At 32.0% G+C, this 26,877-nt stretch overlaps 1 protein-coding gene across 2 annotated transcripts in view; it reads right to left on the bottom strand.

Moving 5' to 3' along the window:
* LOC143058919 (alpha-catulin-like) overlaps positions 1-26,877 on the bottom strand; it is a 60,017-nt gene that overhangs the window by 20,931 nt on the left and 12,209 nt on the right. Inside the window, exons 4-12 of one of the 2 annotated variants that reach the window (XM_076232394.1) lie at positions 26,446-26,565; positions 25,901-25,990; positions 23,668-23,883; positions 22,489-22,692; positions 21,118-21,201; positions 18,954-19,112; positions 18,209-18,301; positions 16,699-16,884; positions 15,088-15,108 (exon numbers count right to left, since the gene is read on the bottom strand). In XM_076232394.1, the coding sequence (XP_076088509.1) occupies positions 15,088-15,108; positions 16,699-16,884; positions 18,209-18,301; positions 18,954-19,112; positions 21,118-21,201; positions 22,489-22,692; positions 23,668-23,883; positions 25,901-25,990; positions 26,446-26,565 (1,173 nt within the window). The remainder of the gene's footprint in view (positions 1-15,087; positions 15,109-16,698; positions 16,885-18,208; positions 18,302-18,953; positions 19,113-21,117; positions 21,202-22,488; positions 22,693-23,667; positions 23,884-25,900; positions 25,991-26,445; positions 26,566-26,877) is intronic. The other variant, XM_076232395.1, reaches the window with a different exon arrangement.

Genomic DNA, 26,877 nt, shown 5'->3' with positions numbered 1-26,877 from the left:
AGCAATTCTAAAGTGCTTTATCGACCATGTTAAAAGGAAATTTCAAGTACAAATGTTTTTTTACTTACAACAATCTTATCAGAAAAATTCTATCCAAATGAAAGTCATTTCCCAATCATCAATAAAACACAACAATCGCTGATCATCAATCAGATGATTAATCAGGCAGACGATTAATCAAGCAAACATATAATGTGTATTAACTTATATAGTTCATTAACTTAATCAAATAAGCTCTAACAATCATGGTCTATAGCTAGTCTGAAGATAAATGGTCAATGTCTATTGGGTAAGAATGAAGCTTTGAAACTTGACCATTAATTCAGATTTATAATTGATTTGAATAGTTAATTCAATGATATATGTACTTATAATGCCTAGGTCAGCCTATGGAAAGGTATATACTATGAAATTTAGAGTGAGAGGTTTGTAGGTAGGTGCTAAAAGATTTTTAATTTGGTATAAATTTGAAAAAGATCTCATCTGATAATCATATATAAATGTATGTTTAGTTTCAAGCTGATGTGAGCTTAATCCAAAACTGTACTTTGAGATACATGCTCAATAAAAAGATGGATGTCCGACATTCCAAAAACATAATATTAAATAAGGAGATGTCATAGGTATGATTGCCAGTGAGAAGTTTATTTAAAAGTGATTAAATTATCTGGATTTAAGCAATTATAAGCAACTGTACAGCCTTCAACAATGAGCAAAATTTATATCATCAATTTGACAGCTATATAAAAGGCCTCAAACATGACAAAATAAAATAAAATAAAATAAACAAAAAAAAAATAACATTATAACAAAATGACAAATTAAAGTTCGACAGATATTACAAACAGCAATCAGCAAACCATTGACATACAGGCTCCAATAAACATTATTGTATTGGGACTGACAAATACAGAATATATATGTGAAGGTTCAAAAGAGTATAAGCCCTACTTATAAATCCTTCCCTATCCTGGCCCCTGAAGTAGTCTGTCAACATAAGATCAAATAAAATGCTCCTTGCTATCTTAGGCCTGACATCAACATTTTTTTAAAGTTTTAAACTCATTTATATTTTTATGACAGTCAACAAAAACACAAATAACAGTATTGTTAAAGAATAATTAATAATGATCATCATCAAAAATGACAAAACAAACAATGAAATTGCAATAATTACCCAGGGCCCTTTTAAAAATGGAGTTACAATCAAGTTAAAGGGTATGCTTATAGTGTATTGAAAGCTAACAAGAAGTACTTACATATCTTTATGATGTAATAAAGTAGTTCCTTAACAAATCATAACTTCCGTTTTATACTAAGTTAAATCCTTTCCATATCATGTAATATTGATATTTTTGAAATGCTAAAAAAATGTACAACGCTGCAATATAATCAATCAGGACTATAACAACGTTTCAACACTGAAGATAAACTAATTCCAATAGAGACGTTCTGACTTACTTTAATGGTAAATACATTTTTAAGACACAGATATATGTATATATATATATATATATATATATATATATATATATATATATATATATATATATATATATATATATATATATATATAATTATTTCCTTTACTTCATGTACTAAGTTAAATCCTTTTCATTCATAAATATGTAATACTGATATTCTCAAAATGCCCAAAAAATTTGCAAAACTGTCAATCATGAAAATAACAACAGCTAGCATAGAAGCTATATGATTCCAATAAAGACCTTCTGACTACTTTATCGTAAATAAATTTTCAGGACACAGATATATACAATTACTTCGAATCAATTACCTTTAGTATTAAAACAGTCCATTCTAAATAACAGATCCCAAGAGAGTTTTACTAAGTATACTAATCAATACAAAAAAGAGAATCATAAATCATTCAAATAGCAGAACACAACATGTAAGTTGTAAAACTTCTCAATGAAAGTGTTCCTAACCTTTGAAACCTATCTATGTCCTATGAGAATTTCAAAGAAGATGATAAAAAACAATATTGAAAGAAGTTTTGATTGATTCACTCTGGGTTGTTTGCTTTAGTAAATATATCTTATAAAATTGAGAATGGAAATGGGGAATGTGCCAAAGAGACAACAACCCGACCATAGAAAAAAACAACAGCAGAAGGTCACCAACAGGTCTTCAATGTAGCGAGAAATTCCCGCACCCGGAGGCGTCCTTCAGCTGGCCCCTAAACAATTATATACTAGTTCAGTGATAATGAAACTAAAATTAAAATAATACAAGACTAACAAAGGCCAGAGGCTCCTGACTTGGGACAGGTGCAAAAATGCGGCGGGGTTAAACATGTTTGTGAGATCTCAACCCTCCCCCTATACCTCTAGCCAATGTAGAAAAGTAAACGCATAACAATACGCCCATTAAAATTCAGTCCAAGAGAAGTCCGAGTCTGATGTCAGAAGATTGAATATTCAGGATGAAGATAAATTAAAACAAAATCTATTAAGTTAGTAAGGTCAGAGGGTCAACCCTGACAATGATTAGGAAAATACTTAAAGTTTGTTTAACTAAAATAAGAAGAAAATTGCACTACAACAAATTACTTTATCTTGACCTAAAGATCTAGACCACTGAATAAGTAACCTATCAACAGTCTTTCACATGCAAAGAGCATGGCAGTCTATTTAATCATTAGACATCATATCTTATATTTAAATGTCCCCATTCTGACTAGACATGGCTGTATATACATGTAAACACACTGCAGTGTCCAGTCAGATTTGGGACTTTAATATATATATATCTCCTACAGACAATGAACAGGTCTTATCACTTGATCCTGGATCAGAGGAGTGCAGTTACTATACATACTCTGTACCATGTATCCTCCAATCGACAGTTACCAACTAAGAAGTTGTAAAAAATAAGACATCAACAAGACAGATACCCAATCTAATTAAAAGCCAATCTTGCATCACTTTTGTATTCTGCTATGTTGCAATACATGATCAGAAAACAGGAAAGATGATGATAGATCAATTTTTAATTGGATTGACAAAGACCCAACAATGCATGCTGTTTTATTGACTTAAACAGCTCTAATGTCTCTTTTATTTATATACCGAAGATATAATATTGAAACTTTATTGAACTTTACTAAATTCATCAGATATGATATAATAGGGAGGGATGGGACGGACTATCTGATCACTAAATACCAAAGTTTTGTTAAGCAGAGGTATAAAAATGGCAACAGACCTAGGTTTATCTTCAGTAATACACATGCAGAAATATTAGTAATGATTGATCTTTTTAAAATACTTGTTCTCTAGCAAAGTGATATGCTCCCCTCTAAAGAGCAATTAACAAAGCATAAGTTTCTTAAAGTATGTCTTTAATTGGTAATAAAATTTCACATTTATCGACTAATTTATACCTAACGATACTTTATATTCACTCAAAGCTAATAAAATATTGGGAACAATTATATATCAAAACAGAAAACAAATAATAAATCATAATTGCAGCATCATATTTGGTAGCAAATGAGAAAGATGAAAAACATGCCAAATTTAACACTATTGATCCGTGTATTACAAATCAACTAAAAATATCCTCGTCAAAAGTTTTTTGGATGATTGGTGAGGGGTGAATCACATAATGTCTTATTCCATAAAATTTCTCAAAGATGTCTACAAGATGATCATGTATGTCAATGTTTTATTTGTTAGAGGGGCATTAGCTACGAGATATATAAAAAATATAAAGTTTAATTTTTTTTTTGTTCGATCAATAATGAAAGTGAAATAGTGAAATAACAATTCACTTTTCGCAGCCAAAAAGGTTCAATTTTGTCAAATTACACTAAGAAACATTGATATTGAGTTATTCACTTGCAAGTGAATGAGTCGACCTCTTTAAATCCATATTCATGTGAACTTCAATTTCACCCCTAGCTAGAGATTGATAAGGCATGCATTGTACATGTACTGGTTATTTAAAGAAAAAGAATGTCAACAATGAAAGTGAAACTACGGTAAATCATTTGATTACTAAATCGATGCACATAAAATCATTCTTATACAGTTAAAAACAATGAGAAACATCTATTTTTAACCTATAAAATACAAGAGGCTGTCACAACGACAGCAAACCGGATTTATTAACATTTATTTGTGTCCTGGCAATATCACAAGAACCATTACTGGTGAATGGTGAAAGTGAAAATCGTCAATATCAAATTTGACCTCCATTTTGTCATCAGTATCAACATATTAAAATTTGAAAAGCTTAGATTGAATGGTTCATGAGTAAATGCAACAACCTGAATGGAAACGCCATTTTACGATCTTTCAAGAACCATAACTCCTGAACGGTAAAAGTCAAAATCGTCATTATTGAACTTGACCTCTATTTTGTCATCCGTAACAACATATTAAAATTAAAAAAAGCTTTGGTTGAATGGTTCATGAGAAAATGCACGGACACGACGGGAAACACCATTTTTCAATCTTTCAAGAACCATAACTCCTGAACGGTAAAAGTCAAAATCGTCATTATTGAACTTGACCTCCATTTTGTCATCAGTAACAGCATATTAAAATTTCAGAAGCTTTGGTAGAACAGTTCATGCATAAATGCACGGACACGACTGGAAACTCCATTTTTCAATCTTTCAAGAACCATAACTCCTGAACGGTAAAAGTCAAATTCGTCATTATTGAACTTGACCTCCATTCTTTCATAAGTAACAACATATTAAAATTTGGGAAGCTTTGGTAGAACAGTTCATGCGTAAATGCACGGACAACTCCATTTTTCAATCTTTCAAGAACCATAACTCCTGAACGGTAAAAGTCAAAATCGCCATTATTGAACTTGACCTTCGAATAGTTGTCAGTAATAACATATTTAAATTTTAAAAGCTTTGGTTGAACGGTTCATGAGTTAATGCACGGACAACATTTGATTGCCGCCCGCCCGCCCGACTGCCCGCCCGCCCGTCGTACATCCCCAAATCAATAACCGACATTTTTGTCACAAAAATCCGGTTAAAAATCAAACAGACCTATAGAAATTCAATTGCACGTGTTGGTTTAATTTATTCATATCTTATTTATGATTACATCACTTATATGGTCATCTGAGGTAATGGATAGTTAAATAGATGGCGACTGGACTAAAATACACACGAAACGAACCTATATATTATCTACCCGTACTCTGTAAACTGTTTATCTTAGACTTTTGATAGTTTGGATAAATGTTTTACATTGTTATAAATCAACTATGAGAATTTGAGTCAAATCGGTGACCATGAATTTGACAGCTAGTGCCCCTTTAATCCAGACAAAATAAATAATTCACCTAATAAATTCAAGATGACCATGTATGTCAATGTTTTATTTTTCAATCCAGACAAATAAATAAATTCACCAAATAAGTTCAAGATGACCATGTATGTCAATGTTTTACAAAAATGTTTTACTTGTCAGTCCAGACATATAATTAATTTACCAAAGATGTCTTTGAGATGACCATGCATGTCAATGTTTTATTTGTCAATCTAGACATATAAATAATTTACCAAAGATGTCTTTGAGATGACCATGCATGTCAATGTTTTATTTGTCAATCCAGACATATAAATAATTTACCAAAGATGTCTTTGAGATGACCATGCATGTCAATGTTTTATTTGTCAATCTAGACATATAAATAATTTACCAAAGATGTCTTTGAGACGACCATGCATGTCAATGTTTTATTTGTCAATCCAGACATATAAATAATTTACCAAAGATGTCTTTGAGATGACCATGCATGTCAATGTTTTATTTGTCAATCTAGACATATAATTAATTTACCAAAGATGTCTTTGAGACGACCATGCATGTCAATGTTTTATTTGTCAATCCAGACATATAAATAATTTACCAAAGATGTCTTTGAGATGACCATGCATGTCAATGTTTTATTTGTCAATCTAGACATATAATTAATTTACCAAAGATGTCTTTGAGATGACCATGCATGTCAATGTTTTATTTGTCAATCCAGACATATAAATAATTTACCAAAGATGTCTTTGAGATGACCATGCATGTCAATGTTTTATTTGTCAATCTAGACATATAAATAATTTACCAAAGATGTCTTTGAGATGACCATGCATGTCAATGTTTTATTTGTCAATCCAGACAATCATCAATAATTCACCAAATTTTTACAAGGAATAGGAGATCATATAACTCTAGTATGTACAGTGAAATCTGTCACAACAAAACCCTACAAAACTTTTTTTGGTTTACAAAATTTAATTTGTAGTGAAGGAATAACTGTATTATTGTAGGCTTACATTTGTTGACAAGTACAAATGAAGTATTGCTGAATTAATGTCACAAATTGAGTAAATTTATGCTTAGACAAGTTAACTTTTGTACAATACTTCCCCTTAAAATTTATAACCCGCTTAAATAGAAATTGCAATTCAATACAAAATGCATCTAACAGGGGCGTAGCTACCCGGAGGCACGACAGCACGTGCATCCACGTCGTTTTCACAAAAAAAAAAAAAAAAAAAGCAGAAGAGAGAGAGATGAGTTGGTCAATTGGAATCGGAGACTGTTGGTGTCTTTTCCGTCTATCCCGGATATTAGTTTGCCAACCTAGTTACAAGTATTGATGAAGCTGTTCATTCAGAAAAGAAGTTGCGTGCACATTAATTCGGCATGCAAAAAAAGAAATGGCAAAATAAAAATTTATAAATTGAATGTTAAAGGAAACACCTATGTGGTCACTTTTTTTAATTGATGAAATATCATTAAATAACGACTTTTGGTTTCAAAATATTTTTTTTTTGGAGATTATGACAAAATAGGAAGGTTACTTGTATCTTTTACAAGATTTTTACTTTTGAATTTGTAATACTCAGTCGAAGATATGTAGTTTTGGAGCACATTTTACAGTGTACAGTTCATCAGTTTGGAATGAGATGTACCAAACGGCATTAGAATTATCAGATCCCTTCGATATCGTTGAAAATATGCCGAGGCGATGTGGTTGACAGACTACCGGAGCCAATCACCCTGCAACCACGCCAAAACATTATTGGAAAGTCTCATTATTTTTTGCGTCCATAGACCATATGATAAGGCAACTGGAGAGTGGAGTCGCGTCAAGTTATCAGAAAATCGCTTCTTTGTGCTGTATCTGCTTCGTCGTGTTGTAGGAAATATCACAAACGAACAAATCTCAATATTGTCTGAAACATACGAAACTGACCTAGCATGTAATTTTGACGAATTCAATTGGGAGGTGGCTCGATGCCGAACACGTACGCTGGTTTATAACATCTCGCGAGTGCTACAATGCCATGATGGCCCTGAGATCTATCAGTCACGGTACTACGTATGTAATTGAAAACAAACTGTACGATCAACAATGAACAACGAAAGTTACATAGCATTACTGCATATTCATCAGGATTTCAGTGTGAATGTTGACAAAGTAATAGAGAAGTTTGTTTCTGCCTAGACCCGAAGAGCAGATTTTGGACAATTTTGAGTAAATTCTGTATCACAAATATGTGTTGTTTATGTATTACTATATTCAGAAGATTTATTAATAGTTTTACATTCATAAATTTTTATCTACATATAGCTCCTCTTTTAACCGTCCTATGACCGAAACCGAAAAAAATAAAAAAAATCTGCATAATAGGGTCCCAAAATTTTTTCGCCTCGCTCCGCTCGGCAGTAGTTGCTTCCACATCATTTCTTTCTAGCTACGCCCCTGTCTGAGTTAACTATATTTATTGCTTATAAGTCCTGGTGCTTTAGTGTTCAGTTTGGATCATTGTTAGTGTTTTACAACACTTTCGGCACTTTTGCCAAATGGTGGCAGTACTGAGAGAGAACCACCCAACCAACCTTCAGCAGTAAAACTGGCAATCTTTTCATATATCATGGGAGATGAATGCACCTGCCACAAGCATGACAAGCAACCAGACTTCTGATAACAGCAGAGGGACTTATAAGAACAATCAGCCAATGAGGTCCATAGTTGGAAAGGATCCTGGGACTTATTTCACAAAAGCTCTTAAGAATAAAAATGCTCCAAGTTATGAACAAGTCAATATAACTTAAAATCAATCTTGTTAAAAAAAAAATTTAACTACCATACAATCATTATAATAGCCACATCATTTCATAACATGTAGTCTGAAATTACTCTGACATCTTTTGGGGGGATTTTCTATTGACCCATTCAAAGTACATGTAATAACATGTAAGTCCATAAAGAGCTGTCAGAGGTTAGAACACACTTTGACAAGAAAAAATGCAACTTTCTTTTCAAGCTTTTTGAATTTTCTATATTTATAATATTTTGAAAGGAAATTGCAGAATTGATATCTCTTCTATTTTAAAAGTTTGCTTAGACCAGGAAGGAAATACCCTTTTATTGACTTTTTTAATATGCATGATTTGAGAGAAAAACTAATTGAAACATCCCTTGATCTTATTTTTGCTTTCAATTCTTTGGATCTTATTGATGTTTTTTTTTTATAATGAGCTTAAAAATAAATGGGGCAAATGAAGGCCAATAAATCATTTATACTACTGTAATAACATTGAAACTCAGTTACAATCATTTATATAATTTAATTGATTTATAAGTACTTGATCATCAAAAGTTTTTCAACTATCATGCAAAGGAGTAGGTTCAGTAAGACCCCTTTTTGGCCCCAAAATATAGCAGTTTTACAAAACTGGGAAAATGTAATCGTTAAGCTATTTGTTGGAAAGAAGAATGATTCTGCTACATAAATATGGGCTGATTTTGACAATACAATGCACATATACCCAGTATTAGCATCATTAAGTCATGCTAATTTACTGAAATCTTCACAATTTTAGCATTTTAGTTAAATTTCAGACGGTTTCCGTCTGAAATGAAAGTGGCCGCATTTTGTGTTCATTCATAATATTGAAATGTAAGTTGTATTTGGTGATAATACATGATATATATAAAGGTTGAGGATGAACACGGATGCGGCCACTTTCGTTTTTGACAAAAACCATCTGACAAATTACGATTTTTGGCATATTTAATAGATTTTTCATATTTAAGCTTGCATAGGAGCGTTTTTAATGACTTAATCAGTTAAAATCTGTCACATAAACTAATGGAATCAATTGAAATAGTCACTTAAATGTTTAAAAAGTGTTTGAAAATTGAGGCCAAAATCGGCCCTTTCTAAAAAATCTATAATCTCATTTTTTTCTATTCAATTTGAGAAATCACATGTATGTATGAACAAACAAAAAAGAAATAATATAAAAAAGAAGATGTGGTATGATTGCCAATGAGACAACTATCCACAAAAGACCAAAATTACACAGGCATTAACAACTATAGGTCACCATACGGACTTCAACAATGAGCAAAGCCCATACCGCATAGTCAGCTATATATTCAAATTTCTGCATCTGAATCTCACTTTTTTATTCAGTTTTGAGAAGTCATATATACGTTTAAAAAACAAGAAAGAAATAAGTCTAGTATATATTCTCTAAGATTCGTTTATGTGTACACTGAAATGTATTAATGTATGTAAAATTTCAATAACCATTAAAGTAAAGCACAGACAAAACAATCGACCTCAAGATCTAAACAATCCTAGCAAGTTTCTGTATCTGAAATCTCACTTTTCTATTCTTTTTGAGAAGTCATATATATATAGAAATATACACAAAAAATATGTATATATATATTCTCTTAAGATTCCTTTAAGTGTACACTACAATGGATTAATGATGGTAAAAATTCTTAAAATTTGAGAAGTCACATATATGTATAAAAAAAATAAACAAAAAGAAATATGTCTATACATTCTCTAAGATTCCTTTCTGTGAACACTGCAATGGATTAATGTATGTAAAAATTCAATAACCATTAAAGTAAAGCACAGAAAAAACAATTTATCTCAACCATCCCAGCAAGTAGTTCTGTGTATCTGTATCAATGCAAATCAATAGGGACAAGACATAAAAACTTCAATTTCTGTATCATTTTGTTTTAAACCATGCAATTACACTATAAAATGTCAAGCACACAGTCATTATTTTTGTTATTGTCTAGTTAGAACTATTCCTTCATCTAAATCACTCGCAGACACAAAATAAATTAAATAAGGTATGCCATTCTAAAGAACTACGTTCAGAAGTTTTGGTTAATTTGTCATTTAGACATAAATAGAAAAAGAAAAAGTTATATAGCTAATCATCTGTCACAAGCTCTAGTTTTATATTTGAATACCAATTAGAGATTTCCTTTCTGTCATGAATTGAATAATAAACAATAATTTATCAAAATATAATGATCATGATGCTGTCAAATTTAAAATGACACCATGTCTTAAAATTGCTTGCTTTATAAATAAAAACGCTTCAAATATCAGAAAGGGATATTTTTGGCTTTTTCATATAAAATATATTGGCCGAAATTATTTTTCAGTGTGTGAAAACAAATATTTCTGGTTGTCAGGAATGTATATATTTCTTTTTGTGTGAATCAAGATCCAGAAAAGAATGCCTTATTTTTATCTGAAATTTTAAGATGACACCACATCTTTACTTCACCCTTCCCCGAACAATAAAATACAATAATGTGTCCTAGGACAGGAATGCCCCCTCAAGCTTGCTAATAACATGTGTAAATACTTTTAAAGAGCATTTGTTGTCACTGCTAGATTTTAAGAGTTCTCTTGTTCTAGTCAAAGTCAGCTTTGTATATGAGTTTCATAAATTTAACATAAGGCAAACTTAAGTATCCAAGTGCTGAAACGAAAAAAAACATTTTTTTCCAGTGAGAAAGGGACCTTACTCTTGAACCAAATCTGACTTACTGGCCAATTTGAACTATGTCTGTGACTTTTGGTTCTTATCATTGCCTAGGCGTTTCAAAAAACTTGAATGAGGAAAACTTAAGTTAAGAGTGCGGAAACATAAATGAGATAGGAAGAAGAACAGATCGACATACTGTTATAAGGAAAGACAGTCAAGGGTAACTCCTAACGCCCCTTTTCTTAGCAGTGGGGGCATAAAAATAACAAGAATTGTGCTTCAACTGGCAAAATGATATGCCTTTCGCTTTACAATAGAAAGTGACCGAATATTGCATTATTAAAGTAAGTAGATTTTGTGCTTCAACTCGCAAAATGATGTGCCTATCGCTTTACAATAGAAAGTGACCCGATATTGCAATATTGAAGTCAGTAAATTCTATTATCTCCCTTGTTACATGTGGGACCTAGATTAAATAGATATTTGTACATCCTGCAAAAAAGCAATATTTAAACCTATAAAAGTCAATGAACCATGACTGAAGGTTCAGAACCAAAATTACCTCCAAGGAAATGAGAATTATCATTAATTCTTATGTAAAAAGATATATAATTATAAAAATTGCATATCAAATAACATTGACTTTAAAACTAACCTAAACAGTCATAAACTTTAATATGTAAGTTATGCAAAACATTTTTAGCTCAAGATGTGCCAGTGCTTATATATCTCCATCTCAAGTATTATGGAGCTATCATTAGTGGTTTCCCTCAAACTGACCGTGTCACAAAATTTGAATACATAGTAAATGCAGGAATAAACAGAATGAATTAGTCATATTCATTGAGGGAAGGCAAACACTTGCACTTATTAAGGATGTACTTAGGTGAGGTTTTGGAAATTAGTGTCAGATGTTCGAACTCCTTGGGTTTTTTCCATCAATACAGGGTTAAATATTTTGCCCCATAGCACCCATTTTTCTTTTCATAAATGACTTCAATAGCTCATAAAAGGCCATTTTCCAAAATTTAAGCAGATTCTTAATTTTTGTTCTTTCGATTTGAGACCCAAATAATACCAATGCAAATGTAAGGTAAAAGTCAGAGTCAGCCTATTCCCGCCAATTTTTAAAACTCAAATAACTCAAAAAGGAGCTCCATGACCTATCAATATTTTTAGTTTATTTTGTTCCTTAGCTAGTGCTCATTCAACATGTAGTATCAATTTCTTGATTTTTTAAATTTCACCTAAGTACATCCTTAACATTAGTATTGTTCAAAGACAAGCAGAGTCCATAGGGATATTCAAACTCATACAGCAAACTGACAACAATAAGACAAATAACTTGAAAAAAACATCAATATTCTACAAAACACAACATAGAAAACTTAAGAGTAAGCAGAGCATTGGTAAGGTTGTTTGTTAAGTTTATGGGAAGTGATTGTCAGGTTCATGGGTAAATATTTATCAGTTACATGAGCAAGCTAAGTGCATGTCAGGTTCCTTAGTTATTGCTTGTCAGGTTGATGGGTAAATTTTTGTTCTATGTACATGTACTAGTGCCTGTCAGATTCATGGGTATGTGTTTGTTAGGTTCATGGGTAAATTTTTGACAGGGACATGGGCAAGTGCTTTTCAGTTTCATGGGTAAATATTTCTAAAATTCATTAATAAGTGCTTGTCAGGTTCATGAGTAAGAGATTGTCAGATTCATTAGTAAGTCGCTTGTCAGTTTCATAAGTAAGCAACTGTCAGGTTCATAAGTAAATGCTTGTCAGGTTCATGTGTAAGTGCTAGTCAGGTTCATGAGTAAGTGCTTGTCAGGTTCATGTGTAAGTGCTAGTCAGGTTCATGAGTAAGTGATTGTCAGGTTCATGTGTAAGTGCTAGTCAGGTTCATGAGTAAGTGCTTGTCAGGTTCATGAGTAAGTGATTGTCAGATTCATGAGTAAGTGATTGTCAGGTTCATGAGTAAGTGATTGTCAGATTCATGAGTAAGTGATTGTCAGATTCATGAGTAAGTGAATGTCAGATTCATTAGTAAGTGCTTGTCCGGTTCATGATAAAGCAACTGTCAGGTTCATAAGTAAGTGCTTGTCAGGTTCATGAGTAAGTGCTAGTCAGGTTCATTAGTAAGTGCTTGTCAGGTTCAAGAGTAAGTGGTTGTCAGGTTCATGGGTATGTGATTGTCAAGTTCATGAGTAAGTGCTTCTCAGAATCATAAATATATATGTAATAACATAAGCATGGCTTTAATACAGAATAACTTCAGAAAGATCAGGGTATTATTTAACACATGTAGTGATGTTATGGAAACAAGCTGTGACATATATTCATCATCGTGTCATGTCTTTGAATTTGAAAAAGTTATAACATTAAAAATTAAAAGTATTATCAATATTTCCTTTCTTATATAAACTTTCTTTCATAGCTTTTTTTTTTTTTTTTTTTTTTAAGTTTTCATGAATTCAAAATTAACATTTGATACTCCTATTGAGTACAGTGCAACTTGTTGATTTAAAGTGATATAAGTTCCTGAAAAAACTCATACTTCATCCAAAATTAATGACAGAAAGTAATTTTTCATATTTCAATTTGACATGTTCCATGCTTCTTTTTTCAGCTGTAAAATAGAAATATATGATATAAATTAAATTGAAATGCCTTATATATCATGTGTATCTAGCTTGCTGCAATATAGTTGTTTTGTGCTGATGCAGTGCAAAGCATTCACCATTCAATCTTACATTTCGTGGATTGATTCATTTATTTATAATATAATTACATTAGATGTATGTTTCATTATAATACGTTATTCTGATTGGCTAACTGCACATCACATGTTATTCCGTAAGCAATTGCATAACACAATAAAACTTATCATTCATGATGACACGAGGTCCAATAATAAAGTGCACAGGTAAATTAAATAAAAACTTGATGTAAATCTTGTTTTCATGATCCTAGCTAAAAAATGTAATTATAAGTATTGAATGCTTCTTTTTGTAACTTTCATACCTGTCAACCTGTGACGATGAAAATGCAGGTCATGACCTGCATTGAAGAATCAAATCTCAGGTCATAACGCGTACGAACTTTTTCGAGCTGAATTTCAGTATTTATGGTACATTTTCTTATAATGTATATCAAAGATACCAAAACATCAATGCATGTTCACTTGGTTAAGTCATTTTAAATCTTATTTATTATTATTTCATTACACTTTTAAAGATTTATATTAACTTGTGTATCACAGTCTTATGTCCTTTACTTTTCTCATCATCTAAAATTTATTTTTTTCAAATGTATTTTTAAAATGAGTGTACTAGCCTTTAAACATACCATGTAGAGGTATTACATGAATGAACATTCATCACTCGCTTGACAAGGAAATTAGACTATGATAAAATATAGTAATACAGTTAAAGGAAGTATAAATGTAAAAAATAATTTTCAACTTTTTTTTTAAAATTGTATAAAGGTATAAAAATAATGAAAAGTTATTTTTCAATATGTATTTGAATTTTATATTATTAGGATTTAATCTTTTTCACCCATAAAACGTAAATATAAGGAATAATTTTAAATGGTGACAAATAAGGGGAAGTAACTCTTAGTTGAAATATCTTTGTAAAACAACAGGGCAATTTATTTACGACCTAAAGCTAAGGTAATTGGTGTTAATCAACAGTGTGTTTGACACCAAAGCTGTCAAGTGAAGCCATGCACTTAATGGGTCACTTAATTTGACAGTTTACATAGCTAGATGAACTGCATGTTCATGGAAGAATTACGAATTTGCCGGTATTTCAAAGGAATATTACTTATGTCATGAAAATCAATCTCAAGGCTAAGAAATACGGGTGAAATCGGGTCATTTTCGGAATTTCCGGGTTATTTCAATGACCCGGCGGGTGATCCGGGTGATCCCTCAGAATTGTGAAAATCTCGGGTCACACCCGCAGAATCCGGGTCAGTTGACAGGTATGAACTTTATAGGGTTGTAAAAGCGATGACCGTGCACATAATTTTAGAATAAAGCGTTTCCGCGCTTCATACAAAATGTACTTCAGTCAATGCTTTTACACCCCAATAAAGTTACAAAAAGAAGCATTCAATTCTAAAATAATAAAACAACATTCAAAGAAACTAGAATTAGAAAAAAAAATTCTAGGTTTTTAACAAAGCACGACATGCAGACAAAGAAGAATTTTAATTAAATGTAATACTTAAGATATATAAAAGACAATGTAAATACAACATAGTCAACTTACTTGTGGTGTGTTAGGTGCTGTCTGTTAGTAAATGTATTGATGTTAGTAAATGTGTTAATGTTAGTAAATGTGTTAATGTTAGTAAATGTGTTAATGTTAGTTAATGTTAGTATGTGACCATTTATTATCTCCCTTATATAGATAAATAACTAGTCTTATACACTGTGTTTAGAGAAACTGGCTGTTTATTTTCTCATATAGAAATACTCATAATTAAGCATAATATGTTTTAGATACTATGAAAGCCATACTTTTCATTGGAAATATTTTTTTGATAAATTTGTTGCCGCCTTAAATCACAAAATTTAGTTCTAAATAAAATACAAAATTCACAAGTGTAGGGTGTTAATTATGGTAATGAATCCTTCATTTTTAGTATGGGACTGTATGCCAACAATGTTTATTAAAAAAGCCTCTTGGATCAAAATATGTGAAGATTTCTTTAAAAAGCAACAAACAACCTAACAAAAATTATATATAAACTACATGTTCATGTTGAATGTAAGTGGTCAACGGGAATCCTTTCTGTGCTCCCCAACCAAGCACTTCTATCTGTGAACAACTAAATAATTATTCTTACAATATTTTAATATGATTGGAATAAGAGTTGCCTCCAATCTACAACATTGATGAAGATACATATATATATTCATGTAATGTTAACCATTACTTTTTAAAAACAAATAATTTGCAAGGGGAGATAATCTAAATTTTAATTTTGAGATGAACAGAAGGCACCCAAGTGAAAATAAAATACAGAGTGAGCCAATCTATTGGCTTTAGAACAGTAAACCCAGTTTGAATCAAATTGATAGTTAGTAATACAGTCTAAAGAACGATTTCATTTTGCAATTTGGTGAATTTTTAAATAAAACAATCAATTGTGTTTTGCTTGACATATAAGTTTTTTAGGTGGAGTTATCTTCCTTTATTCATAATTGAACATTTGTACTTCTTTTTAAGAGATTCATAAACCACGCACGACTTTAATAAATAAATTTTCTTGGTTTCTTTTGAGTTTTCCTATTGTGACGCCATGAAAAAAAGCGACCATGCCTGATGACGTCACATAAAAAGTACCAAAATGTTTTCTTGAAAATTATGGTATCTCAAATACACACCATATCTTGACTTCAATATCAAAGTATAACATATAGTCAACAAAATTGCTTGACATTAAATGGATATCATTTTAATTAATCATGTTAATGATCACTTCAGTGCACTTATCTGTTTGAAGTTTCAAAATTAGTGATAAAGCTTGCAAGATTTAGGTATCAAGTCAGTACCATAGGGTTTTGATTGCATTTAACACAATTTTAACCCCAACACAGTAATGAACTCCGGTGTTCCAGAAAGTTAAGCCATTCCTACTTCATTATAGACAACTTTTGTGTATTTTCTGATTGGTTTAGTTTAATTTATATGAAATTTACTTATAAAAGATTTAGCAGAAGAGTTTTTAACTTGTGTATTAAACAAGAATACACCGTATAAGAGTAATTTGCTTCTTATTTGAGGGAAATTGCCATACTGAAGATCTGGTAAGAACACTGTTATTTAAAGAATGAGGTAAATAGAATGCATCAATAAAATTTATAAAATACTAACCCCTGGTCTAGGTAATGACAAATACACAGGTTTGTCCATACGTCCTTGACAGAAATCATTGACTTCCTTTACCAGTACAGAAAGGTCATTAATCTGACTCTCCCAGGCCTCTGCAAAATTCTCCAAGTTTTCTCGAGCAATTTTACTATTGGAATATTCTGCAAGAGTTTTGGCAGCTAGCAAAACCTAAAATAAACAGAAATTGCAAATAAATTCCTCAACAGCAACAAGTGTGTTACGATATTTCTCCACTCTAGACGGTCAAATTTTTATATATAAAGCGCGAGGCTTGCCGAGCTTTTCAAATAATTAAAATTTAACTGTTGAGAGTGGAGAAATATCGTAATAAAATAAATTATAGTGGTGAAATCTGTTTCTCTTATGATTTTTATCCTTCCTTTTCAAAGACTTGAAGAAAGTTGTGTACTTTTTATGTGATGTCATCAGCCATTATCGCCTTTTTTCATGACGTCACAATAGGAAAACTCAGACGATACTGAGAAAACTTAACGTCACAATTAAATTTCGACCAAACAATTTGCCAAGAACTTATTTCCCACTAGTGAGGAGAAATATTTTTCTTGCACCGATAAAGAAATACGAAAATAGTGCAAATATTAGAGAAATTCAATTAAACAATATTTTATGAAGTTATCTAATTTTCAGGAATTTAAGAAAAATAAATTGCGTATTTGTTGATACAAGTGATACTTCATTAGCTTATTGGGAAGACATACATAAACAACTATATCCAGTGATATTGTTGGTTTTTTTCAAAACTACCTCTACCCTTTTTTATTGGGAAAATATGCATCATTTTCATCAAATTGAGAAATTTAAAATAAACCATAAATTTGACTGAAACTTCAATTTACAGACCCATTTTCAAGAGTCAAACCCTGCTTTAAAATAAGACCCCATTTTGTCAGTGATGATACATAAAGAGAGCCTCAAATGTGCACGTATAGTCATTTTAGGCAAGAAAATTGTTTAAATGAGTGTTTTTCAGTTTGTATTCATGCACAATAACTACTGAGACTGCACTGTTTGGGAAAAAAGATGTCTTTTTGGGAATAATTTAAAGCCTTTTTTTTTCAAATTGGGATTTTTCTCCAGGGGAAAAGCCTTTATTCTCCACTAATTTAAGGCAATCAATATCACTGATATCCCACCACCCTAACTTCCCGCTTTAGAGCCAAGGGCATAATTACTCTAAATCAGGGGAATAGGTATAAACCACAATTGTAAATGTTGATCAAGTATGAATTATCTATAGGCTTGTTCACAAACTTATGCACAACCATGAAAAACAATTTTTGCTCAAGCCTGGAAAATAAACAGCCCACAAAAAATAAAAGGATCCACAATATTGAAGTATTTTTCTCTGCAGTAAGAATTTTCCTGAATTCTAGTTTTTTCAACTCTCATCATATCTGCATGAAACTAACCTAAAATTATCAACTGAAAACTTTTTGATTTGGAAATAAATCAACAGTATATGTTTACTTACCATCTCCCCGATATTCCTAAGGACATATTCATTATGTTCAGCTGTAATGACCAGTGGCTCTGTTGTGGCTATATGTCGGAACAGTTTACACACCTAAAATTATCAAAACAATGTTACTTGGAACTATATATATTAATTATTTTCTTGAGATATGAATGAACAAGAATTGTCACTACAGCATCAATACAAAATACCAAACAACATTTAAATATCAAAGAGTCTATACACAATATTTTTTTAAAAATCATTGCAAAATAAATTCAAATCAAAGATATGACATCTATAATTTGAAAATTATGTTATTCTGTCATCAACTTTAAATAAATAATGAAAATGTCATGATTAGAATACATATATGTCAAATATGTAACTGACTTATTTGAGAGTTGAATGCAGGATGCAAACCTAGTTCAACAAAAATACATGACCCCTTTCAAGTTTTTCCAAATGGCCCCTGTGAACTTTGTGTGCTATACTACCAGACTAAGCTATATCTAAGTTATAATTGTTGCTAAACTCAATTCTCAAGAAGTTTCTTGGTTTTGTAAATTTCAGATAAAACAGAACAAATGAATAAATGAATGAATAGTGAAATGGGCAAATGGACACTTTGAATACCATATACTCTTCTTCTTTTGTGAGCTGAGGATAAAAGCATCATTTAAAATACTATTGAAAGCAGGGACACACTAAAAATTATCCCTCTTTTTATATCATGTTCATTTTTTATGAGATATTGCTGTACCTCCTCAAGTTGTTCTCTATGTTCCTCAAATTTAACTGACAGTTCATCAACTTTCTTGACATTCCCATTGATACCACCTAACTTTAGACATTTTAGTAGGTCATGGTCTTCATTAGCTTTAAATAACTCTGATGCTTGGTCCATAGCTGTTTCTTGTAGCTAAAAAAAAAAGAATGAAAAATCAAACTTTTTTTCTAATAAAATACAATAACATTCTTAATCTATCTAGCTAATCAGTGAATCTGCTGTTGTTAGCCGTACATGTCTTCATGACTTTGTTTGTAATGAGTGTTTTTTTAAAGTAATTGGTTCAATTAGCTGTGTGGTAAAAAATACAGTTTATCTTTAATAATATATAGATGATGGTCTAAGTAATTTAACCAACAATGCAACAAGAGTGCACACGCTGAAATGTCTCGCCTTCTATACTAATCATTGATATTATGTTGATAGTCCTAAGTAAAACGCTAAGCTTTATAACAACTGTACCATAAACTTAACATTAACCAAGATAACTAAACAAAGACCAATGAACCTTGAAAATGAGGTCAAGGTCAGATGAACCATGCCAGGCAGACATGTACAGCTAACAATGCTTCTATACAACATATTTAGTTGACCTATTACTTATAGTTTAAGAAAAATAGACCAAAACACAAAAACTTAACACTGTGCAATGAACCGTGAAAATGAGGTCACGGTCAAATAAAACCTGCGCGACTGACATAAAGATCATTAAATATTTCCATACACCAAATATAGTTGACCTATGGCATACAGTATTAGATAAAAAGACCAAAACTCAAAAACTTAACTTTGACCACTGAACCATGAAAATGAGGTCAAGGTCACATGACATCTGCCCGCTAGACATGTACACCTTACAATCATTCCATACAACAAATATAGTAGACCTATTGCATATAGTATGAGAACAACAGACCAAAACACAAAAACTTAACTATAACCACTGAACCATGAAAATGAGGTCAAGGTCAGATGACACCTGCCAGTTGGACATGTACACCTTACAGTCCTTCCATACACCGAATATACTAGCCCTATTGCTTATAGTATCTGAGATATGGACTTGACCACCAAAACTTAACCTTGTTCACTGATCCATGAAATGAGGTCGAGGTCAAGTGAAAACTGTCTGACAGACATAAGAACCTTGCAAGGTACACACATATCAAATATAGTTATCCTATTACTTATAATAAGAGAGAATTCAACATTACAAAAAATTTGAACTTTTTTTTCAAGTGGTCACTGAACCATGAAAATGAGGTCAAGGACATTGGACATGTGACTGACGGAAACTTCGTAACATGAGGCATCTATATACAAAGTATGAAGCATCCAGGTCTTCCACCTTCTAAAATATAAAGCTTTTAAGAAGTTAGCTAACGCCGCCGCCGTAGCCGCCGCCGTAGCCGCCGCCGCCGCCGCCGGATCACTATCCCTATGTCGAGCTTTCTGCAACAAAAGTTGCAGGCTCGACAAAAAACTGAAAGATATCTAGATGATAACATTCATTCTTCAACATAAGACACATATGTAAATATAAAATATCTCAATTGCCCTGGAATATGGTTGAAATATCTGACAAATCATCTGGTTATTCCTAAAAAAATATCCACCCATTTTTTATCATTTTCATTGGTTGTTGCGCTCTTAATGTTCCAATCACTATTGACTTCACGATACAGTCTATTTTAGGGGGATGAATTTGCAAAGCATATCAATGTGCAGGTTCAATATACATGATATACTGTGAATTCATTTTTATTCGTTGGATACCAATTTTCATTAGTTTCATTGGTACATGTGAACCACAATTTCAAATGTTAAATGAATAACTAATTTTCTATTGACTTTACATGCAAAGATTGGCAAAACCACGAAATTAAACATCAACATAAATATAAGATTTTCTCGATTCACAAAAAATTGATAATTACAAAAAATAAATGAATCCACAGTTCTATAAAGTCACATATTTTGCCATGTTTTTATTATTGTGAATTGCAAAAGATATTTCTGAACATGGTTAAAATATAGAAGTATAAAAAATGCCAGCATTTTTTGGGGGAATTTACAGTATTTCTTAAAGTTAGGAAAGGAAATTACTTGAAACTAAATATAATTAAATTAAACTAACCTGTTTCTTCAGTCCATTAACAGATGTTATAGTTTTCAATACAGCTGTTTCTACTTCTTGTGTAGACAACAAATCATTCTGATTCTGTTAAAATAGAATCAACACTTTTATGCCAAGTTACCAGTAATATACAAGTTCAAAACATTCAATTAATCAAAAAGTGTAGTAAATAGTGAATATACCCAGTACCATGAATTTAAAAGTAGAAGGATGTTTAAAATTCAATGCTAAATACACAAGTGAAACAGCTGTGAGCTACTGCTCGCTGATAATACCTGTGTCTGCCAAGGAAGTTGTTGAGTGATGATGAAACACACAATTTAGCTAACTTATGTTAACCCTGCAACCAAAGGTATAGTGGCAATAAGGCCCTTATTTGGCCCAAAACTTTCTGCAAATCTAAAATTACTGAACAATATCTCAGGTACAAGGTATTTAAAAAAAAAAAACAATTTTGGACATTGAACAAGTTACCATGGCAACAAATCAAGACTTAATTTGCATATTTTGTAAAATTTCGTGATTTTCATCAAATTTTTCAGTATATTTTAGATTGAAAAAGTATGTGTGTACCAAAGAAACAATTTTATATTTAATGAGATTTTGTCAATAGGTATAATTAAGCTTCTGTTAAATTATTTTATTGTTTCTTGGCTGCGCATGATGATTCCACAACAGAATTAAACATAAAAAACTGCATAAATTCTGTATTTATCATCATTTTTGTGAAATCAGTACATATTATGACATAATAAAAATCTTAATGTTTTTCATTGACATTTCTTAACCCTATGCATTTCTAAACATTATATGCAAATTTGAGGAAGTTATCAAACATTTTATTTTCTTGGGCCAAAACCAGGCCTTTATGCATTCTACTCCTTTAAAAAAACTTATGATGTAGTTCCTGATAAAGATTCAGTGAAAAACATTCATGGGACAAATCGATGGATTAACTGATAGACAGACAGTGGTAAAACAGAATACCCCCTTTTTTTAAAGCAGGGGTATAAAAACTAACACCAAAAAGATTACTGACTTTTAATCATTCTCCATCACCACTTCACACCTGACATTAAGTCATATAAATGTTGTCCATTCATAATTTTGTCTTCCTATGAGTTGTGAAACGAGACATGTTGCTTAAGATTTTATTTATTATTATCAATTAAGTGTTTATCCTTTAAAATGTTTTTATGAATGAAACATATTTATACCACTTTTTCAGACATGGTCAATTTCCCAAAGAAATGAATACTTTTGTATATGTACAAAATCTGGCCTTGTATTGTCTGCAGCCTTTTACTCAAAAGTTCAAATTGCAAGGCTTTGGTGCAGATTATCAAGTACCATATATATATATATATATACCTGACTAGATGATTTTTCAAAAACTGTTTGCAGATCACTTCTAAGTTGGTCACATGACTGCACTATTTTCTCCCTGTTGTCATGTGATGTGTAGGCCGAGTCAGTGAAGTCCTGAGCAGTCTCAATCACACTATCCAATGCACTGTGTATCTTCTCACAAGACTGACCAGATACACCAGTTACTCTGGTCAACTCTACTGCCTCCTGTAAACAAATAATTAAACTTGAATTTTCACAAGGGACATACTGTATAGTGGTTCATGATTTTCGCGGGTGTAAAATTTAACAATTTAACTTGAATAAGACATACAAAATATTTTGGCGGTTATTATTTTGGTGGATTCAAAAATCCTTGCATGTAAATTTTTAAATTGGCGGAATTTATTTTGGCCATTTTGTTCTATCCGCGAAAATTTACACCCAACAAGAAAAAAACGCTACACGGCATACAATCTTCATCTTCCTTATATAATGATGGACATGTGTTATTTAAACACAATTTTTGACAGGAGGAAATAGCTCTGTCAGAATTCCCCCAATAACAGTATGCCTTTTATTTTCTCTAATAACTTGATTAAGTAATACCTTGAACTAGAAGAATGCATATGATTTGTTATACGAAGACTGCTCAATGTTCTTGATTTAAATAGACTGCACAGTAATTTAAAAGGGATAACTTCAAAATGTGTATTTGATAATCAGTTAGATCTGTTCCACATAAATTTCATTTTGAACAATCTTTTTTTTAGCAAATTCTGATTGAAACACTTCTATTACATTTCAATGTCAGCATTATTGCCATAAATTTTGGAAGGTATCAATCTTGCAGAAATTATCTAAAAATTGCAAAGAGGAGATAATTCTATTTGTACTCAATTATCTCCCTTTGACCACTCAGTCTAAGGTTCCATTTTCTATAATGTGATTAATTTCACAAGCACAAAAAACAATCAATAATTTACTATTTAAATTCAAGCCAGTAATATTATCTTAAATATTTCAAATGTGGAACCAGTAACAACTTTAATATCCAAAAATGTTTGATACAAAAATAAAGAGATTTAGTATGATTGACAATGATACAACTATGATCTACCACTAACCATAAGACATGGGTGTAAGTAACTAAATGTATTCATTAGTTAACTTTTATAAAATTTTAGCTGTTACAATAGTTACCTCTAGATCTTTCAATGCTTTACTGGCCGATGGATGAACATTATCTAAACCTATTCCAGAATCCCCATTTGTAATCGGTGAACTGTGACCGTTCATCTGACTGCATCCTCCGTCTGTGACAATGAAATGTATCATGTTGAGAGCTTGTCTCATCTGCTTAAAAACACAGTCTCTGTTTCTTTTAGCTGTCCCACAGTCTGGGTGTCTTAAACAGGTCTAAAAAATAACATTCAAATAATCATACAAAATGCAATTTAGAGAAATCTTGGGATCCAGAATTGATCAGTTTATGCAAGTAAAAATAAATGCTTTGATGACTTATATATCTAAGATCTTAAAGAAGATCAAGTTTTATATTTTTGTGTAACCTCTTTACCCACAAAAGTTTATACATATAAACACTTTCAAAAATAATTTAGTTAAGAAACTGTTTGAGTGTTATAGAAGACACAACTTCATCATAAATTAATAGTTGTTTAAAATCATGCTTTCGATTTTACAGTGCAGCTCATTTTAAATTTCAAAGTGCTATTTAAAAAAAAAAATTTAATCATACATGTCACATGTAGCAGGATCAGCATACCCTTCCGGAGCACCTGAGATCACCCTGAGGTTTTTGTGGGGGTTGTGTTGCTTAGTCTATAGTCTGAGATCACCCTGAGGTTTTTGTGGGGTTTGTGTTGCTCAGTCTATAGTTTGAGATCACCCTGAGGTTTTTGTGGGGGTTGTGTTGCTCAGTCTATAGTTTGAGATCACCCTGAGGTTTTTGTGGGCTTTGTGTTGCTCAGTCTATAGTCTGAGATCACCCTGAGGTTTTTGTGGGGTTTGTGTTGCTCAGTCTATAGTTTGAAATCACCCTGAGGTTTTTGTGGGGTTTGTGTTGCTCAGTCTATAGTTTGAGATCACCCTGAGGTTTTTGTGGGGTTTGTGTTGCTCAGTCTATAGTTTGAGATCACCCTGAGGTTTTTGTGGGGGTTGTGTTGCTCAGTCTATAGTTTGAGATCACCCTGAGGTTTTTGTGGGGTTTGTGTTGCTCAGTCTATAGTCTGAGATCACCCTGAGGTTTTTGTGGGGTTTGTGTTGCTCAGTCTATAGTTTGAGATCACCCTGAGGTTTTTGTGGGGTTTGTGTTGCTCAGTCTATAGTTTGAGATCACCCTGAGGTTTTTGTGGGGTTTGTGTTGCTCAGTCTATAGTCTGAGATCACCCTGAGGTTTTTGTGGGGTTTGTGTTGCTCAGTCTATAGTCTGAGATCACCTTGAGGTTTTTGTGGGGTTTGTGTTGCTCAGTCTATAGTCTGAGATCACCCTGAGGTTTTTGTGGGGTTTGTGTTGCTCAGTCTATAGTCTGAGATCACCCTGAGGTTTGTGTGGGGGTTGTGTTGCTCAGTCTAAAGACTGAGATCACCCTGAGGTTTTTGTGGGGTTTGTGTTGCTCAGTCTATAGTCTGAGATCACCCTGAGGTTTTTGTGGGGTTTGTGTTGCTCAGTCTATAGTTTGAGATCACCCTGAGGTTTTTGTGGGGTTTGTGTTGCTCAGTCTATAGTTTGAGATCACCCTGAGGTTTTTGTGGGGTTTGTGTTGCTCAGTCTATAGTCTGAGATCACCCTGAGGTTTTTGTGGGGTTTGTGTTGCTCAGTCTATATAAAAAGGAAGATGTGGTATGATTGCCAATGAGACAACTATCCACAAAAGACCAAAATGACAGACATTAACAACTATAGGTCACCGTACGGCCTTCAACAATGGGCAAAGCTCATACCGCAAAGTCAGCCAAAGTTTGCTTTGTTGTGTTTTGTATACTGTTTTCTGTTTTTTGACTCTTTAATTTTTTTGCCATTGTCATCTTATTTTCAACTGATGTCTTTGAATGTCCCCTTGGTATCGTTCTCCTTTTTTTTAAATTTAAATGTGTTTGTTTTCCTGCAATGATCTCTCAAAATGCAAGTTTGACCACATAACAATCTAGTTCATATGTATCATTTATTGACACTGGAGTGATTTTTAGATTTTTCTTTAATCTTTGTTTATATAGCAGCATACTTCAGGGTATCCATCCTGATTACTCTACCAACTTGTACTATTAGAAGGCTTCAAGGTGTTGGTTCACATAAGCTTGATGCATCTTAAATTATATAGATTAATCATGAAAAAACTTGACCACTGGTTTTAGTATAACTGTATTAACACAAATGTACCCAGTTTAAATTTTTGTCTGAAGTAAATACTTTTACCTTGCATGATGGTAGCAACATGGAAGTTGATCTCTCTAATATAGCTCTGGCTGCACCCATTTGTGCTCTGTGTTTCTCACTTTTTAGATCCTACAAGAAATTTAAACATCTAAGAAATATATTTTCGAAAACAAGGTTGATGTTGTACTGTAAGAAGATAGTAATTGGCTAAAGCCCACTTCAGGTGCAGGATTTTCCCACTGTGTTACCTTCAAATGTTTTCTGCTTTTTTATCCGTTGTTGACGCATTCCACATTTCCATTCTCAATTTTAGTAAAAAATTAACTTTGTTGTGTTTTTCTCACTTATCCTATAATTATATAAGAGTTTAAAACATTGAAAAATTCAATTCAAAAACAGAGTTGTAATGTAAAACATAAAATTTCTTACTTTTTTGTAATTAAGAGGATCAATCTCCGACTAGGTTTCATGTAGTTTTGTCAACTGCCATACAAAAACTTTTTAGTTCAGTGCTTTCTATGATTGATTGTTTGTTTTTCCCTGCATTTTAAATGGCCTAATCTACTACATGATTATATACTTACATTTTGCCTGTCCCCTGTAAGATGGGCGAGTTCTACCATATCATTTCCAAACTTGCTGAAGTAATTCACAAAGTCTGTAAATGATGTCACTTTATCAAGGTCATTTAAGGCATTCAAAACCTGGAATAAAATAAAAAATAATGGTGAAAAATAATTGAACATTTTTTTAACTTCAGTTTTTTGTGCATATTTTGTATTATTATGAAATCTGTGACAGGATATAATGGTTTAATAAATGTAGTAGTATTAACAATGTACTTCTTCCTGAAATTGTAATACTATGGATTCCTTTATTTTTGTGGATATCAATTTTCATGGATTGCTGAAAAATTGCATTTTTGTGGATATTATATTTCGTCATTTTGCCAATCTCTGCATGAAAAGCCTATTGAAAATTACTTGAACATTTGAATTCGTGGTTAACCTGTACAA

The sequence above is a fragment of the Mytilus galloprovincialis genome, chromosome 14 (assembly GCF_965363235.1).
Source record: "Mytilus galloprovincialis chromosome 14, xbMytGall1.hap1.1, whole genome shotgun sequence".
Lineage (NCBI taxonomy): Eukaryota > Metazoa > Mollusca > Bivalvia > Mytilida > Mytilidae > Mytilus > Mytilus galloprovincialis.
Note: the sequence above shows the minus strand (reverse complement) of the source record. Positions and strands in the feature narration are given on the sequence as shown.